The sequence below is a fragment of the Anarrhichthys ocellatus genome, unplaced genomic scaffold (assembly GCF_004355925.1).
Source record: "Anarrhichthys ocellatus isolate YVR2014 unplaced genomic scaffold, GSC_Weel_1.0 scaffold24, whole genome shotgun sequence".
Lineage (NCBI taxonomy): Eukaryota > Metazoa > Chordata > Actinopteri > Perciformes > Anarhichadidae > Anarrhichthys > Anarrhichthys ocellatus.
The window spans coordinates 509,856-526,230 of record NW_022280054.1 but is presented as its reverse complement, the minus strand read 5'-3'; the positions used below and the strand labels follow the sequence as shown (position 1 = coordinate 526,230).

General features: G+C 42.7%; 1 protein-coding gene across 1 annotated transcript in view; it reads right to left on the bottom strand.

Annotated features, from left to right (window-relative positions):
• schip1 (schwannomin interacting protein 1) overlaps window positions 1-16,375 on the bottom strand; it is a 185,065-nt gene that overhangs the window by 123,682 nt on the left and 45,008 nt on the right. The window contains exons 6-8 of the mRNA XM_031860723.1: window positions 4,738-4,802; window positions 4,442-4,498; window positions 3,775-3,910 (exon numbers count right to left, since the gene is read on the bottom strand). Coding sequence (XP_031716583.1) covers window positions 3,775-3,910; window positions 4,442-4,498; window positions 4,738-4,802 — 258 coding nt within the window. The remainder of the gene's footprint in view (window positions 1-3,774; window positions 3,911-4,441; window positions 4,499-4,737; window positions 4,803-16,375) is intronic.

Genomic DNA, 16,375 nt, shown 5'->3' with positions numbered 1-16,375 from the left:
CACGGTGAGCCTGAGGGGGAGTCATTCATACAATAACAATGCTGCGGCCTTAATGCAATAACCATTCGACTGGGTTGATACTATATGTGACCTTTCCTGCTTTCTTCCATCTATAGTAATGAAAGGTTGGCTTGTACAGTGAATAGAAAAAAACCCTATGATGAATAAAATAATGGAAGCTCAGTGACAGGGCAACGATTTGGACCCTGCATTGGATTAGATGGGCAAGAATGAATGTGAGAGGTTAAATGCTTTGACACGGGGTATAGTCGGTGCAGGCTGCTGGTTCAGTAATCTGCTGAATGCTTTGTGTAATGACAAATTTGAGTCAGTGGTTTATGTCAGGACAGCTCCAATAAGACCGAGAAGTTAACCTGGAGACCTGAATAGATATGAAACATTGCTGAACGTCTCTAATCTCTGTGGAATCAACTCCTCCTGCTCTATGTACACAACGAGCAGAGATACAGTCCCTGAACGGACATTCCCCAGACTTTGCCTAACCTTTTTTTTATCTCCCCTGCCCGGCTTCCATAGCTGGTACTGCAGCTGCATGACCTGATAAAGTCAAGAGAACAGTAGGGGGGTTCGAAAGTGATAAAGAGACAGAGACTGAAACAGGGAGCGAGAGCCACAACGAGAACAATGCAGGGAGGTTCTGAGCGAAGCATAGAGAAAGAGACGAGAAAAAGAGAAAGACATTAAATATGAAAGGCGGAGGCAAAAATAAACTATAGCATGACAAAAAAAAAAAGAGAGGGAGGAGGGGAACATTAAGAGAGCATTGATGGAGAGGGCAGAGAAGGAGAAACATGACAGCTGGCAGATGGGGAAGGCAGTGCTGCTCTGCTCGGCCCGACTCACTGCACCTTAGCAGGCCAGATGGACTAAGCTGCCCCTGTGTGCCCTTCACCAGCCAACACATACATGTGATACTGTATATATATATACACATACATACTGCATATGCATATGCAGGAAGACACAGTCAACAAAGTAAATACATATTTTGTACCTTCATCATACCCTTGTTAACCTGACATAGCTCTCTGTGATTTTAACCCACTTTTATGCATCAAGATTGGATATTTGTAGGATTGTGAAACCCATATATACTTAAATGCCCGAAGAACTCAGAAACAAGTAGAAATTAAAAATCAAAGAATCCTGTACCCTGTTTAACATATTGAAATGCACACAGCAGGCATCACATGACTATAGTTATGATACTTTGGCTATCTTGAGGTTGTTGCTTTCCCAAAAAAATGTCAAAATGTTTGTTTGCTACATTTGGTCCAGTCACTCCCAAGAAATAACAAAAAAAGAAGTGATGCAGGATCTCCCTCTAGTGGCAACACGTGGCTACTACATCATAGATCACAGTTCAGCACTGAGGCAATGGACAGCTCTCATTCCCAAAATGCAGGCCACCATTAAGCCATGAAGCGAGGCAGGAAACTAGACTTTATTCTGAAACTCGGGATTAAAACACCTCAAAGTTTTAACAAATAATAAAACAAACATCTTGTATGGAATTAGGTCTTTGATGGATGTTTGTTTTCATCTTCATTTCTCAAATAATTTAGTGCCAATCCTGCTAGAAAAACATTCAGCCAGTCCCCAAACACTATTGATTGATGTCTGGTTATAAAAATACATCTATCATCAAGACAGTCTGAAATTAAAGCTGTAGTGGTCTGTGTGTCCATGCGCCTGTGTCTGTGTGTGTGTGTTCACTCTCCCTTGTGCGTGTGCGTGTGTGTACTTGTAGGTGGTCGGCGGGCCGTGTGTTGATGCGGTGCAGTATTATGAAACAATAAAATGTAGACAGCTGATTCATATCTGGGCATAAAATCCAGAGTTTTGTTAGGTTCCTCTTTAATGAAACCTATAATTTCTGCCTCCCTCTGTGGTGTTGCTATGGAGCAGAGGGATCGATCATGAAGAGAGATATCCAGTGCTGCTCTATTTTGCAGGATTGCCATGGCAATGAGTGAGCTGAGATGCAACGTGAAAGATAATTCACACGGTAACGAGTCACATGTCAACTATATTTCAGTCATACGCTGCTGAGAGCATAACAGCCGTCCCCCTGAAAACACACGAGGATGAAAAAATAGCTTGCTTATAGAAACACACAAAGACGTGGTTATGTACACTGATGCACACTACACACACGCAAGAGGGGTCAAGCACACACACACACACACACACACACACACACACACACAAATGTATTCACACACATGCTGCAGTGTCATGCAGCATGGTTTTGTCAAAGACGGATGTAAAAGGCATAAAGGTTGCAAATTCAATCACTTTAGAGATGGCTGGCACATCACCCTGTCTCCTTTCGTGTGTGTGTGTGTGTGTGAGTGTGTATGTGCATCTATGTATGTGTAGACCCTGCCTGCTGTGGAATGAGAATGTATCGCTGGGTCGACAGAAACAAAACTGTTAGAAATTCAAACAGGGTGGAGCTGTCACATCCACCAAATGTATTACTCTACAGAAAAGACAATCAAATAAAGAGAGAAAAAAGGATAGAGACACAGTGTATGAAGCGAGACACAGTTAAGTTAACTTGTATGAGAGGAGATGCTGAGCCTCCTGCTCCCACAGAGAGCGGATCTACAGCGTCAGCACATTCAACCAGTGAGCCAACGTCTGTTTTTCATCTTCCTTTCCTCCCTACCGCTCTCCTCTATCTCCCTTGACCTTAGGCACACACGCACACACACTCTCTCTCTCTCTTTCTCTCAGTGAAGATCATCTGCCTATTTAGAAGATCTAAGCATTTCCTGGCCATCCCAAAGGATCTCAAACACAAGCTGTGTTTACTATGTGTGTGTGTGTGCTGTAAGTGTGTGTGTGTGTGTATGGAATAAATGATAGGCTGCCTTCTGACTTTATTCACAACCTTCTTGAACTGAATACTGACCAGTCAGTTGCTCACATCACGCGTTACTGTAAAGCTACAAGCCTTGAAGGGTGCACACATTCATTGCAGTTGCACACCACTCCGAATGCTCTTCACTCGTAACCCACCTGACCCGCTTTTTATCCACAAGAATCCAAATTAAACAGTCTGTGTGAAAGCTTTTCTGTGATTGTGTGGATAAGTGCCACCTAAGTGTGCCCATACACAGAACTCTCCCAGCTGCCTCTGAGATTTAACCTGCCTGTTGACTTCAGGCCCGGAGATTAGTTGAGAAGTGTACACACACTGAGGATTTATTGTGGGCTGGTTGAATGAGGGAAAGATGTGCTGAATGAGAATAGCTGTTCCACGGATTTTAATTACCAGCGTGTTGCTGCTGTGAGAGAAAGTGTGTGAATGTCGGACCAAATCCTTGTATATTTACTCTCTGCTCCCAGAGAAGAGGATGGATGCGAGTCTGCACACTGAAGACATTAGCTGAGAGATATTGCCCCCTGCTGGACAGCAATGGGACTGTACGCACTGCCCCATATTCTCCACAGGCAGCACAATACTCTTAACACCTCAGTAACATCTGATATGTGACGCATATGGTGCGTACAGAGCCTGACTGAGACAGTTAAAGACCACTGAAACAGCAACATTAGCAAACCTTTTTGTTCAACTGTTCAAAGACACGTAGCCTCACACACACACACACACACACACACACACACACACACACGCACACACGCACACACACACACGCACACAGCCTCCGGACAAACCGCCAGTCACTGTATGAATGCCTTGAATTAGTAATGGAGAATATTTCTGACATAAGCATTACTTACCGGGGTGCTCCCATCTGACAGGGTCGTCATGCTGATGGACATGCTCATCTTGTCAGAGGAGGAGAGGGAGGGAGGGGAGGGGCTCCTCTTTTCCGCTTCCTGTCTCTGGAGGAAGTCACGCCAGGCCCGCTGGATACTACATGTAGCGATGGAGAGATGGAGAAGGCATGGATGATCACTCAAGCTTTACGATGTGACGCAGTTCTGAATTGGTAAAATGTTAACATTGAATGAGGTCAGTTCTCTTGAGAGTCAATTCACAAGGTGGATTTTCTTTCAAATCCAGAGCATTTTCAGAATCAGTCTTAAAGTTATTGCATTATGCTTCCTAACTTATCTCAGTCCCAACCGATTCCTACTATAATACCCAATGAACCTGCAGTTTGCAACCTTTTTAGCTTGTGACCCCTGAGAAAGGTTACATAACTCTGTAATGTTTCAATTGAATCACTTTTATACATTATTTCACAGAGAAATGTGAAGATTGGAAAAAAGTCACCAAGAAATAGCAGGCATGCTTTTTTCTTTTTTTCCTGTCCTCTTAATCATCAACCAGTCAGATTCGTGCCATCACAGGTTGGGAGGATTTTTATTTATTTCTTAGACATACTTAAAAATAAACGTTCAAATTTGCTCCTTTTCAGCTGTAGAGAAAGGAAATACTCACATCAACACCTTGGTCTCAATGGGCGGCATGTTGTCTAGGTCCATGGCCAGTTGATTCCTGAGAAGGGGAAGCGGTGTAGAGGGCAATCAGAGGACAGACAAGTCCAATCTCAGTCTGGGTTATCAGTAATTAAACAACGATGGCTTGGTCCCATCTGCAGGGAGATGGGCATTTACAGCAGCACTAGAGCAGGCTGCTCATTCTCTCTCTGGGTTGTGTTTATTCTCTGTTTGTGTGTGTGTGTGTGTGTGTGTGTGTGTGTGTGTGTGTGTGTGTGTGTGTGTGTGTTAACCCACCTCTGCAGCTGGAAACCCCTATCATCAACATGCTTGATGCCACTCTGGAGGCTCTTCAGCTGCTCCTGTTTGAGATAGAGACAGGAGGAGGGACACAAAGAGGGACAAAGAGACAGAAATTAGAAAGCAGTTGAAATCTCAGATATGTGGCTTTAGTGCAGACACAGGGAGATTAAGGCAATAGCCCTAATGAGTGTGTGTGTGTGTGTGTGTGTGAGTGTTTGTGTGCAAATATGATTCGATGTTTGCCAGATGTGGGATCATTGTGCTGAGCTCAGGGACCCCTGCAGCAAGTGTTTTGGCGGAAAATGGCTCAGTTAGACGTTTTTCCTGTGAAGTTAGTGCAGCAATTTGCTGGTTCAGCATTTTTCAAGGCATTTGGCCCACAAGCACCAAGAGGAAAGTCAAACATAGACAGACCAGAGACCATAGAGGAGGACATAATTCAAAAACTGTGGCACAGTTGTTGCACAGATGTGGCAGACATGTTGACGATTAGAGCGATCAAACTTTACACTTTCACTTAAATGACTTTTAGCTTCATTCTACTCTCCTCGTCTGCTGCTCTCCTCCCCTCGGCTCCATCCTCAAGCTTTAATAGTGGCGTGTAATGAGGACAGGCTTGCCTCTACATAATTGAGCAGACTAATTCAATTACAAGGGAGCAACAAAGTTTAAGTGAAGCAGTTCTTCCTGATGAGCCAAGAGGGTCACATCAGGGTACAGAGCAGCTCACAGCTACATCACCGTGTATTTGTGTGTGTGTGTGTGTGTGTGCGTGTGTGTGTTTAACCTTCTGGTGATGAACGACGAGCGACGAGCGAAACCTGCAAAATTTCCCACTTTTATTCGATTTTTTTTTTGGTTTGATTGTGCCATTACTGCATTATGAAGCATGCATAAAAATATTATATATCATCTATTAGATGGCAGATTGGCCTTTAAAGAGACTCACATGAAGAAATATATTACATCTAGTAGAAGCACCACCACTACCACTGAAGTGTTTTTTTGGCGTGTCGGTCTTAGGTGTTTAGTATTCATGATACAACGATGTATATTCTTCCCCATTGGGTCACAGAAAAAGTAGCCGATTGAAGTGTAAATGAGCACATATACATGTGTCTAATTGAATCACTGTCTTACTGGGTTGTGAGCTTAAACACAACGTTACTATCGAAACACACAAACATCTTTTTTTTTTTATAAATAAAACTTCTATCTTGTTGGGCTGTTTTCCCAATTTCACTGTGGCAGGCAGTGTTGTTTTTCTCATTACGCTCCCTCCCAGAAGGAACAAGCAGCTCATTAGACAGAATCAAGGACTTTGACTAGTGATCAATGATTGCATCAAGAAGCTGTTTTTCATCTCTTTCTGTTTGTCTTTCCCACTCGATTTCTCTCTGATGAAAAGAGGATCTGTGAAAGTGTAACTGTGGCTCGGATGTGAATTCTGCACCCCCACCGTACTTTCTTCTGCTTTGAGAGTCAATGTCACCTCAGCCTTTCCAAATCCACCTTAACGCTATCCTGGACAGAAAAGCTGTCTCTCTCTCTTATACTGTCCATCAATCTTGCAAATACACATCCAGTCAGGGCAGTTTAAACCGACTAAAAAAAATGGCCATTTTGGAATTCTGAGAGAGGCAAGGCAGAGAGGGTGACAAGTAAGAGCAAAAGTAAGAGAAATAAAGACAGAAGAATGAATTTAAAAGACACTAAGATAGCTTTGTATTGAGTGAATAAAGACTTGGATGGTGATGGAGAGATGAACCAAGTATAAACGAGGAGGGATGATTGTGTGTGTGGGATTGTTAGGTTCTGGGTAATGGAGTTGCTGGAAGAATGAATGAGCCGATCCTTTCAATTTCCACTTAGAGTTACTGATGGCCCTGCCACAGGCTGGCCAGGCAAACTATTAGTCCATCTCAGAAACAAGCACACACAAATTGGCACAAACACATTCATGCACACATGAGCACCACCTTACACACAGAAGCATCTCCATCGATATACTGGTCTCTCTATCAACAGCTGACCTTAAATGATCCCCTCCACACTAGCTCATCATATTGTGTTCCCTTAAAATAAGTACGAAAAAAGTTATCAAGTGAAATAAAGTGTCAAGCTAGAGATTACGTCAAATCTCATTATAATTACTTTTTTACTTAAAACAAAACACACGGCAAATAGCAAGATTTCAAATACAGTAAATTTGAGCAAAAACATGTTGAAAATAACATTACTGCTGCAGATAATATTACATTATTATGATATTATAGCTTGCTGTATTATTACAAGACTTAATAATTATCTGTTGGCATTTTGTGTTGATGTATGTATCTTTTCAGGTAAAAAAAAAACAGGATTTAATTGATGAGAATGTTTGTAAAGTTTTGAAAATATAAAGGGAAAAATGTCAAATTATTTGGATTTGTGTATGGAGAGTTTGTCAAACCTCAGTAAAAATGGCTTTCTCGTCTTCGTCACGTGTTTTACAATATTTCGCATTAAACTCTATTGTGGATGCCGACTTCAGCTTTGTGATAATAGATAGATAGATAGATAGAAAATATTATCTGCATTCAAGACTTTACCCGGCCCTGAACTTCATGAATCGGCACTTTGAGGATGGAATCTTCACTGGATCAATGTTTCCTTTACCTTTGTATCACTGTGTCTGTCATAGATTATGTGTGTGTATGATATGTGTGATATGTGCATGTGTGTGCTTGCTAAACAGAAATTCTAACACTGATATTCTGAGGGCATGATTCACCACTTAAATAAAACCTGACTTCAGCAGGATATTTACAACGGTCTTAATACGCGGTATTGATTTCACAATCGATAGCAATACATTTTGAAATTATTGTGTACCAAACTGAAGGCCTTTTTTTTCCCGTTATCCACACCGGTATCATTACATCCCTGCCTCAGTGGAAAACCCCATCCCTATCTTGTGTAGGAATGCCAAAAAAAGTACCGGAACATAAACCAAAGGTTTGCATAATTTAGTGGCAGAGTTGTCAGAAAATCTATAGTCATTTTGGGCTTTGGCAGTGCCAAGCAGGCTTGTATTGATTGGTGTGTGTGTGTGTGTGTGTATATGTGTGTGTGTGTGTGTGTGTGCAAATATGTGTGTTGGTGGATTTATGGTAGAGTCAGGCAGAGCAGAGAGAGAAGGAGGCAGGGAGGAAGAGAGAGAGATGCTGATGCTGAGACCTTGAACCCACAACAACAGAGGAAATAGAGCTACTGACTTCCAAATACAAACCACGAGCCCTCGCCTGTAATCCGTCCCTCCTTCACCCCCTTCATCCCCTCTATGCCTCCACCTTTTCTCTTTCATCAGTCTATTCTCCTTCACTCCATTTCCCCAAAACTAATATGAAAATAAAAAAGACAGGCGAGAGGAAGCGATGAGAACACAGAATTAAGAGAGATGAAAAAGGAAAAACTATGATAATTCAATTACACTGTGACAAATGTACTGGCGTCCTTCATGGAGAGGAGGGCAGGGATAGGGAGAGACATAATGGAGCACCGTGGATCAATAGTGATTTGGGAGGTCTTAGGGGTTAGAGAGCATGCAGGGTTTGGATGAGAAACCAGCAGGCCCCTGGCTGCTGCCTTCGCCCTGTCACAGCTCCAAACAGCAGGAGTGCACGACCCGACAGAGGTCCAGGCTAAGCCCTGAATATCCTCAAATCCTAGAAATGATTCATTTGCCTGACATATTTTTTTATACATCCAATAGAAATAGTTTTATTCTTTTGCACTGATGGCCGTATACACACGGCCATCAATAAAAGGCTTGACAGGCTTGTTGATGTGTCAAGCAGGACAGATGGGTTGAGTCAAGCTCAGTGGGATATTTACAACAGGCAGGTCTTTAGGAAGGACAAAACCATTTCAGACTGTCCTGACCACTCTCTGTGCAAAGAATCTCAGCTCTTATCTTCAGTCCACACAAAGATCTCTGCTATGTGGACAACATCACTGATGGGTTGCCTTTTTATCTGTACAGCTGTTGATGTGCTGGACATGGACTAGCTCACGCACATTCACAGCTGCCCTCTCTGCCTTTTATTTCCCTGTTACGCTGCATCACATCTGATATGATCTCAGGGTTTTTATACTGCTTATTGTTTTTATATTGTTTTTACAGTGTTTTTGTTTTTACTGCCTCATAGTTGTTTCTTTTATCATTTTTATTGTCTTACAATTGGTGTCACTGCTGTCTTATTGAATTGTTATGTTATTATAATGCTTTAAAACCTAGGTGCACATCACATTTTTTATAATAACTATGACTATAAGGACTCTAAGGACTACAAAGAATGACTTTTTTTAAAAACAGAGAACAGTTTTTTGGAGTGTTTCCGGCTGAAATGAGCAGTTTGATTCATTAAAGGCTCTATTGTTGGTACAGACACAGGATAAATGTTCTTTTTTATTTTTTAATATGTGCTGATTAATACATGTGGCCACCTTCTTTACACTGTATAACGGCAAAATAAATTTGGATCAGGATCCCTGTATATGATGTTCAGGTGCAAATGGTTAACACTGATCTCATCTTCGTTCATGTCATGCAACTCATTTTGAGCATTTCAGTCACGCAAAGTGGCCTCGTTTCTCACCGGATGATCAACTTGTGAGACTCATCTAGCTTGTGAAGGAAGACTAAATGCTCCTACAACAAGATTCAAGATGCAGTGTTATTGTATGAGGGAGAGACAACACAGGAGACGGGGGGGGGCTCTGAGAGGTTAGATACCTCAGCTGCCGGGGACAAAGGGCAGGGGAAAGACAAAGACACAGCACTTTGCAGAGAGACAGAAAGTGATTCGATTCAGAGTCGGCCAGGGAGCAAAGGAGAAAGAGAATACAAAAGCAGGTTCTTCGTTGGCGGCGAGAAGAAAGGATATGGAGGTAAAAGAACAAGCATGTGGGCTCTGAAGAAATGAAACTGGACCAACGCCAGCCAGCCAGCCACAGAAACTGAAGAGAAAGGGAGAAACGGCCTGCCTGGGAAATGACCTTCATCTCTCCTGTACATGGGGCGTAAATCTGTCCCTTGCACCTCCAACTGATCTAGACACACATTCTAAAACTCACACACATGATTTAAATAGCTCTCCTGCTCCTCTAAATGCCCCCATAACTCTTCTCCGGGGACAGAGTGACAGACAAAGAGAGCAGACAAATCCGCACTTCTAAAGAGCCTATAAAACACAAAGTCATAATCTTTTTCCCTCATCGCTGCACTACATTTTCTACTCAGTTGCTCTGTAAGGTCACTATCTTCTCCTTCTCTCCCAAACGACAAACACGATATATTCCCCTGCTTGTTTTGTTGCGTCTGCTTCTTGATCTCATCTCTTCTTGTTTGTCTTGTGCTCTTTCAACAGTCTCTTGTTCTAAGTGGGTTTTCCTCTTCAACACTTGATGAGCTTCCCGATGTGAAGTGCCGGCAACAGATCCTGGGTCGTCACTCTATCGTCTTCCAGCACTGCAGAACATTGGCCAGCTGTGTTTGTTTTCCAGCTGAACTCAATTAACTCTGGTACACAGTCTCCAGAAGGCATAGACATTCATACGGAACACAAAGGAACACATACAGTATGCATTTACTAACCTATAACTAACCACATAATTCCACTCATTGCACAGATGGCATGATGGTTTGCGGCCGTGCACAAAGTCACACATGAAAGTTAAACAAGGAAAAAAGAAGATAAAACACTATCAAAGTCAATACAGTTGGAATAAAATTGCATACTGTTTTAGTTGCATGTGGAGCAAATTCTACCTATTTTACACTGTAGGTTAGTGTCATGTATGCAATGTTTTAACGGTCTATGTACATTGTTACTGTAAGTACTGTGGCAACTGCATGAGTCAGATATTGTAATGTAAAAAGTACAATATGTCTCTGCAAATGACCTTACCAACCATCCCTCAACATCAGTTCCACCTGCTTACAACACCAAAGTAGAAGATTAATGAATGGAATAAAAACAATGAAGAATAAAATGGGGAAAAAATGAAGTAAAGTGGCTCACATTTGTATTGAAGTACAGTGCTTGAGTAAATGTACTTAATTATCCTCACCAACACCTTTTTGTTCAGTGCCTGGAACTAACAACAATATGTCAGCCAACATCGAGCAAACAAAGTCAATCAGCAAAAATAAAGATTATTTTTCCTTACAGGCATGGATTATTTCTGTGCAGCTCTGTTGAGACAACAAGCAGGAACTCCTAACCCAATAGCAGCATAACCTTGAGGCTACGAGTTATTCAAGTCACCTCTCGGCTAGAAAACTGTCATGACCTTGCTGATGGTAACCTAACTGGTTTAAACACCATCAAACCATCTGCCATACTGCATAGACCCCCTCTCTCTCGTGCACACACATGCACGGACCCACACACACACACACACACACACACACACACACACACACACACACACACACAAGCTATCCAGAGGGCTTGGAGGCAGCCTCGATCAGTCAAGCCTCCCTGGGGTCCTTTGGCCCAGCCAGCCAGCCGGTGCCATCTCTGCCATCACCCTCACATCCTCATCGCTCTCTTCTGCCACGGGGACACAGAACCTGATAGTACACCGTGTGCTGTGTGTGTTGTGTGAGTGCGTGTGTGTGTGTGTGTGTGTGTGTGTGTGATAGCAAAAACTGAGGACAGGTGCTGTTATCTGGAGCCATTCCTGACCAGATACTGTGTCTTCTGGCACCTGCATGTGTGTGTTTAGATTTGCCCGTGTCCCTTGGGATTCTGTGGCCAGACACTGGCAATGTCGTCCTTCAGTGACCCTGCAATCGTAGCTGACTGGCACTCTCTCTTTCTATTGCACTGCCCCATACGCACACACAGAGTCCTTCTTTCTGCTCTGAGGGTTAGGCTAATGACTGACGGTGTCAGAGACAGAGAAGAGGGGAGCTGCGTACTGAGAGAGAGGAAATGGAGCAGGGAGAAAACCTAAAGATAGTCCCATAAGCCAATACAGAGCCATGGAGAAAAGGCACCATTACGCTGTGCAGTAGAGAAATGAATAATTGACAAGCTAATGTGCGTTTCTGTGAGTTTCCTGTGCTTAACATAAACATAATAGCTGAATGTATTCAGAGGAGGAAGCTTAATGGAGACATGGCAGTCTGTGGGCAATGCCTGCTGCAGGAGTCCAGAGGAGATGCCAGGGCTCAACACTTATGCACACATACATATTTCAGAGGTCCCTGGTTGTCCAGGCAACAGAGTGACCATCCGTAGGGTGTCGACCAGGGAGAAATATAATTGTGTGCACAACGTGTGTGAGTGTGTGTGTATGTGTGCAGGTGTTTGTGTGTGTCATAATGATCCCATGCATTTTCCTGGTTGTGTGAATAAAACATGGAGTAATACAATGTCTGTCGACCATGCTTTTAAGTCTCAAGCGTGTTTTTTTGGTAAAGTACAACTATGCAACAGGAATTAATGCCGGTGACGCAGGGGCACAGCCGTAAAGCAGCCAAAGCAGAGCAAGACCTTCAGTGCAAGAGGGGCAGCAAACAGAACAAATAATAGTAATACAAATAATGAATAACTATGTGTATTAATGCAACACATACTGCAGCAGATTCATATTTAAAAGTTATGTATTTTCACATATTGACATTATGGTATAACTGAGAAGTTCAAACCCAAACTTTTCGCGATCAGGAGAGAACAATGTCGCCCATAAGATGATCTTTTTGATCGTCACTGTGAAGGCATGCACGCCCTGAGGTAATGCACATACATCCTTTTCACTGTGTAGCATATCCAGCTTCCCTGGTGGGCCATAATCAGAGCTGTAAAGCCAGCCGTTAACATGCCAGAACAAACACACAGTAAAGCAGCTCCTTTTACAACGCAACTCAATACTACCTGTCCTCCACGGGCAGCCGAGCAGAACATCAATGCGCAAACGACTGCACTGCTGGGTGGGTGGCAATATATGCAAAGAGCTGAGGGTAAATGTATGCAACTATAAAGTCTCTTTTATTAGGCATTCTGCTCAAACGGAGGGATCGCCATTGTTGCTTAATAAGATTGTAAAGGCAGCTGTGGAAAAAGTAAAATAGCGTAGTAAAAGAAATGCAGACTAAGGAAGACACGTCCCCAGGGGGCTTTTTAGTGGAAGTGATATACTTTTATGTGGAAAAACAGGACTTTTAACGAGGAGACCACAGAACGTGTCCCCTGCAAAACTAAAAGTGAAGTTGACATTTTGTGAAGTCAGTCGTTGGCCGCATGACTCGTTTGTCACTCGCTAATCACGTGAGTCGTTAGTCACTTGGAAGTGATGCGAGTCCTTCGTCAATTAATGTCAACCACACTCTTTTCCTTCACCTAACTAAGTGGTTTTGTTGCCAATACCGGACTTCCTGTTAAGACACTATGCATGCAACGAGCATATTGATACGCCGTCAGTGACACATCCTAAACTGATGCTCAAGAGATACGTACGTCATAGTTTGAGTCTTAGGAGCATTGACCTAACTTTAATATTTGACGCATTGGTGTGAAAATGTGTTTCCCTGATAGATAAAAGCCCAGGTATTTTAAAACCAGATTAATAATGCAGGCTTTCTGATTAAAGGTTTTAGTATCCAAGCCCAGGCCAAGACACGCGAGTAATGACACGTGAGTAATTTTCCCAGATGGGGCTAAGCTCGGTCCAAAGCCACAGACATTTTTTTTACATTTGTTTACACTGGCTGTGTTGTGCCCTTTGCGAGTACTGAAATTGTTGGCGTGAGCCTATAAACGTGTGATAGGTCATCATGACTCGATGGCTGCCTAGTTTTTCTCCAACTCTAAAAACCACACTCAGACGACCGATCAAGCAGACACATAACACCTTAAACTGTTTGTGATGAAACTAGATGTGCACAGGTTCACACACTACTCACAAGAACTCCCTGTCTCACACACACACACGCGCACACACACACACACACACACACACACACACACAGAGAGCATTATAGCCTGGCTTGAGCTGTGAGTTAGAACTGAGATTGTCCATTAGCGGTTGTCCAACTCTGTTTCAGGCTTAATGAAGTAGAAAGCAAGAAGAAAGAGAAAGCCTGCAGCCCTGATTAATGAGTGAGGAAGAGGAAGAATGAGAGAGGAAGAGAGAAACAGGGATGATGACTAAAGGAGAGAAAAAGGGTTGAAAAGATAGAGAGAGCGTGACAAGTAATGCATAATTAGAGGTGATGAAGTAAGGAAGGGAAGGGCAGAGAACAACGAGGGGGGAGCTTGTGCTTGATTTTTGATTGATCCATCTAAAGATACAACGTGAAAAGCGCTTACCTAGTCTTAACTCCTTCAAACTCTTTACTAAATGGTCCCTCACACCTCTTCTCAAAGCTAGCACTATCTCCTTCCCTGAAAGTCTTTTGAAGAATCTTTGTGTCTTATGACCGTAGCTTAACACTCTGCAAGCCTGGCTTACCTCTCCTCAGCTCAGCAGGAAATGATTAAAGTCACGGTCCGGTTAACTGCTGGCCGCCCTCGGCCCTGTAGGCCTCGAGTGGAACCATCCACCTGTGCTGGGCCTCTTAGGAGGGCTAAGTGCACAGCCACACACACACACACATATATATATACACACACCAATGAAATCAACCTGTGCAGGGCCATGCAGTGATGTTAGGCTCTAGCTAAAGCTTGGCTATGCTCTAAAAAGCAGCAGCAGCAATGGCATGGCAGGTTGGCGAGGCAGGCAGGCAGGCAGTCAGCGTGGGTGTATATTAAAACACCCAGCGCCATTCACAGGGAGAAACAAGGCCATAAAAGCAATTAATCTGCCCATAAACAAGCCATTCCGCCTGTCCAACATACCCACAACACACACAGGCATGACAGTGGGAGCAGGGAGGAGGGGAGGAGGGAAGGGAGGAGGGGAGCTGGGCCTCTCCTTCCTCCCGGCTCTCTTTCTCATTATCTCTGTCTGGATTTATCTGAGTAGTTCAGAGAAACAGAATCAACGACTTTTTTTTATTATCTATAAAAAGTATTGCTAACTAAATCCTGCAGTGCTAAAATGCAGAGAGCGATAGCTCTACACAGAAAGTGGGTAAAAAGTCTCAGATCCCAATCTCTACAGATCAGCACACCGAGCTTAGATGCAGCAGCCGGACCCGCCAGTGATGTCATCTGACAGGGTTCACCTCTTTGCTTTCATTCTTGTCCTTATAGACATATGTGCACCAATTCCATAATACAATATTTATAAGAGCATTTTTCTGAGAAAGGAATTAAGGATTAAGATTCATCATATCGTATTCAAGATATGTCCTTATGTCTTTACATTCGACGAGTATTGGGTGGGGAAAAAACTTGTAAAATATGACTAAGAGTAAACAAAAACAGCACCAACTAAAGACATTCAGTGCAATTATGTTTTTATTATATTGTTCATTTTTTATGACTTGCTTGGAATCATAAATTTCAATAATTGAATTTCGTAAAAAAAAAATACATTTGAGTTTAGTACCACGACACAATTCCATCAAAAAGCAATATATGTCAACATTAAACTCTAAGTGCCAGGTATTTCACTACCTCGGGTCTATCTGGGGACCAGTTTCATCTTTTGTGCAAATGTCAAAAACATCACTAAAACTAGGATGACAACAAAATAACTTTGATTTTGTTACTTTTGCTTGGCAACCCCTGGCCACCTGGCCAAAGGGTCCTTTCTTTTATAACACATCTATATTATAATTATTTTCAATAATCCCAAGATATCTACCCTCACAGCAGATGATTATTACCCTAGAGGACAATACAAGTATCCGTCAGAGTGTTTGAAACACATAAACACATTTTCCGCTGCACAGTATGGGAACTAAAGAGCTTTATCAGCATTGATACCGGTGGTATATTTAGTACTGAAAAATCTCCCCTTTCCCCTTGCCTTTTATTTCAGCAGTGCAAGAACACTAAACATATCAGATACAATATGTGGAAAGCAACTGGGCCATTGTGTGTGCATGTGCAAAATCTCGTGTGCATTTATTGCCCGAGGCTGTACAGATGATGAGAGATGATGAGTTGCATGCCTCCACCCCACCGAGTAATAATGAGAGTGCTGTGATTGCCTGAGCTAAGAATAGTAGGCTGCTAGTCGCTGTGACAGTGGGATTGTCTCTCTGCTATCCGACCCTACGGCTACACTGTAACTAGATTCATCACTACATGAAAGGCCGGAACAATGCTGGAGAAGGCGTACACAAACTACAGAGAATGCACTAGCCTGTACATATACAAACATTAAAAACATGCTTTAGCTGTTAGGCGTACAGGGAAGGGAGAAAGTGACAGAGGACATATGAAAAACAGAGAGGGAGACACACAAAGACATTCAAGCATAGGGGGACTCAAAACTGTAGGAAACATTTTTCCTCCAGCAAAGGTCAACTTTAGAGTTTAGAGAGGAAGCCAAGGCTCCTATACCCCTACTTTCCAAACATCCAATTATCTAGTCTTCATAACCTCTCCTCAGCGTTCCCTCAGAAATTCACTCACTTTGTTCACTTTCTTTATGACACTCTGTCTCCTCTCCCCATTATTTTAGA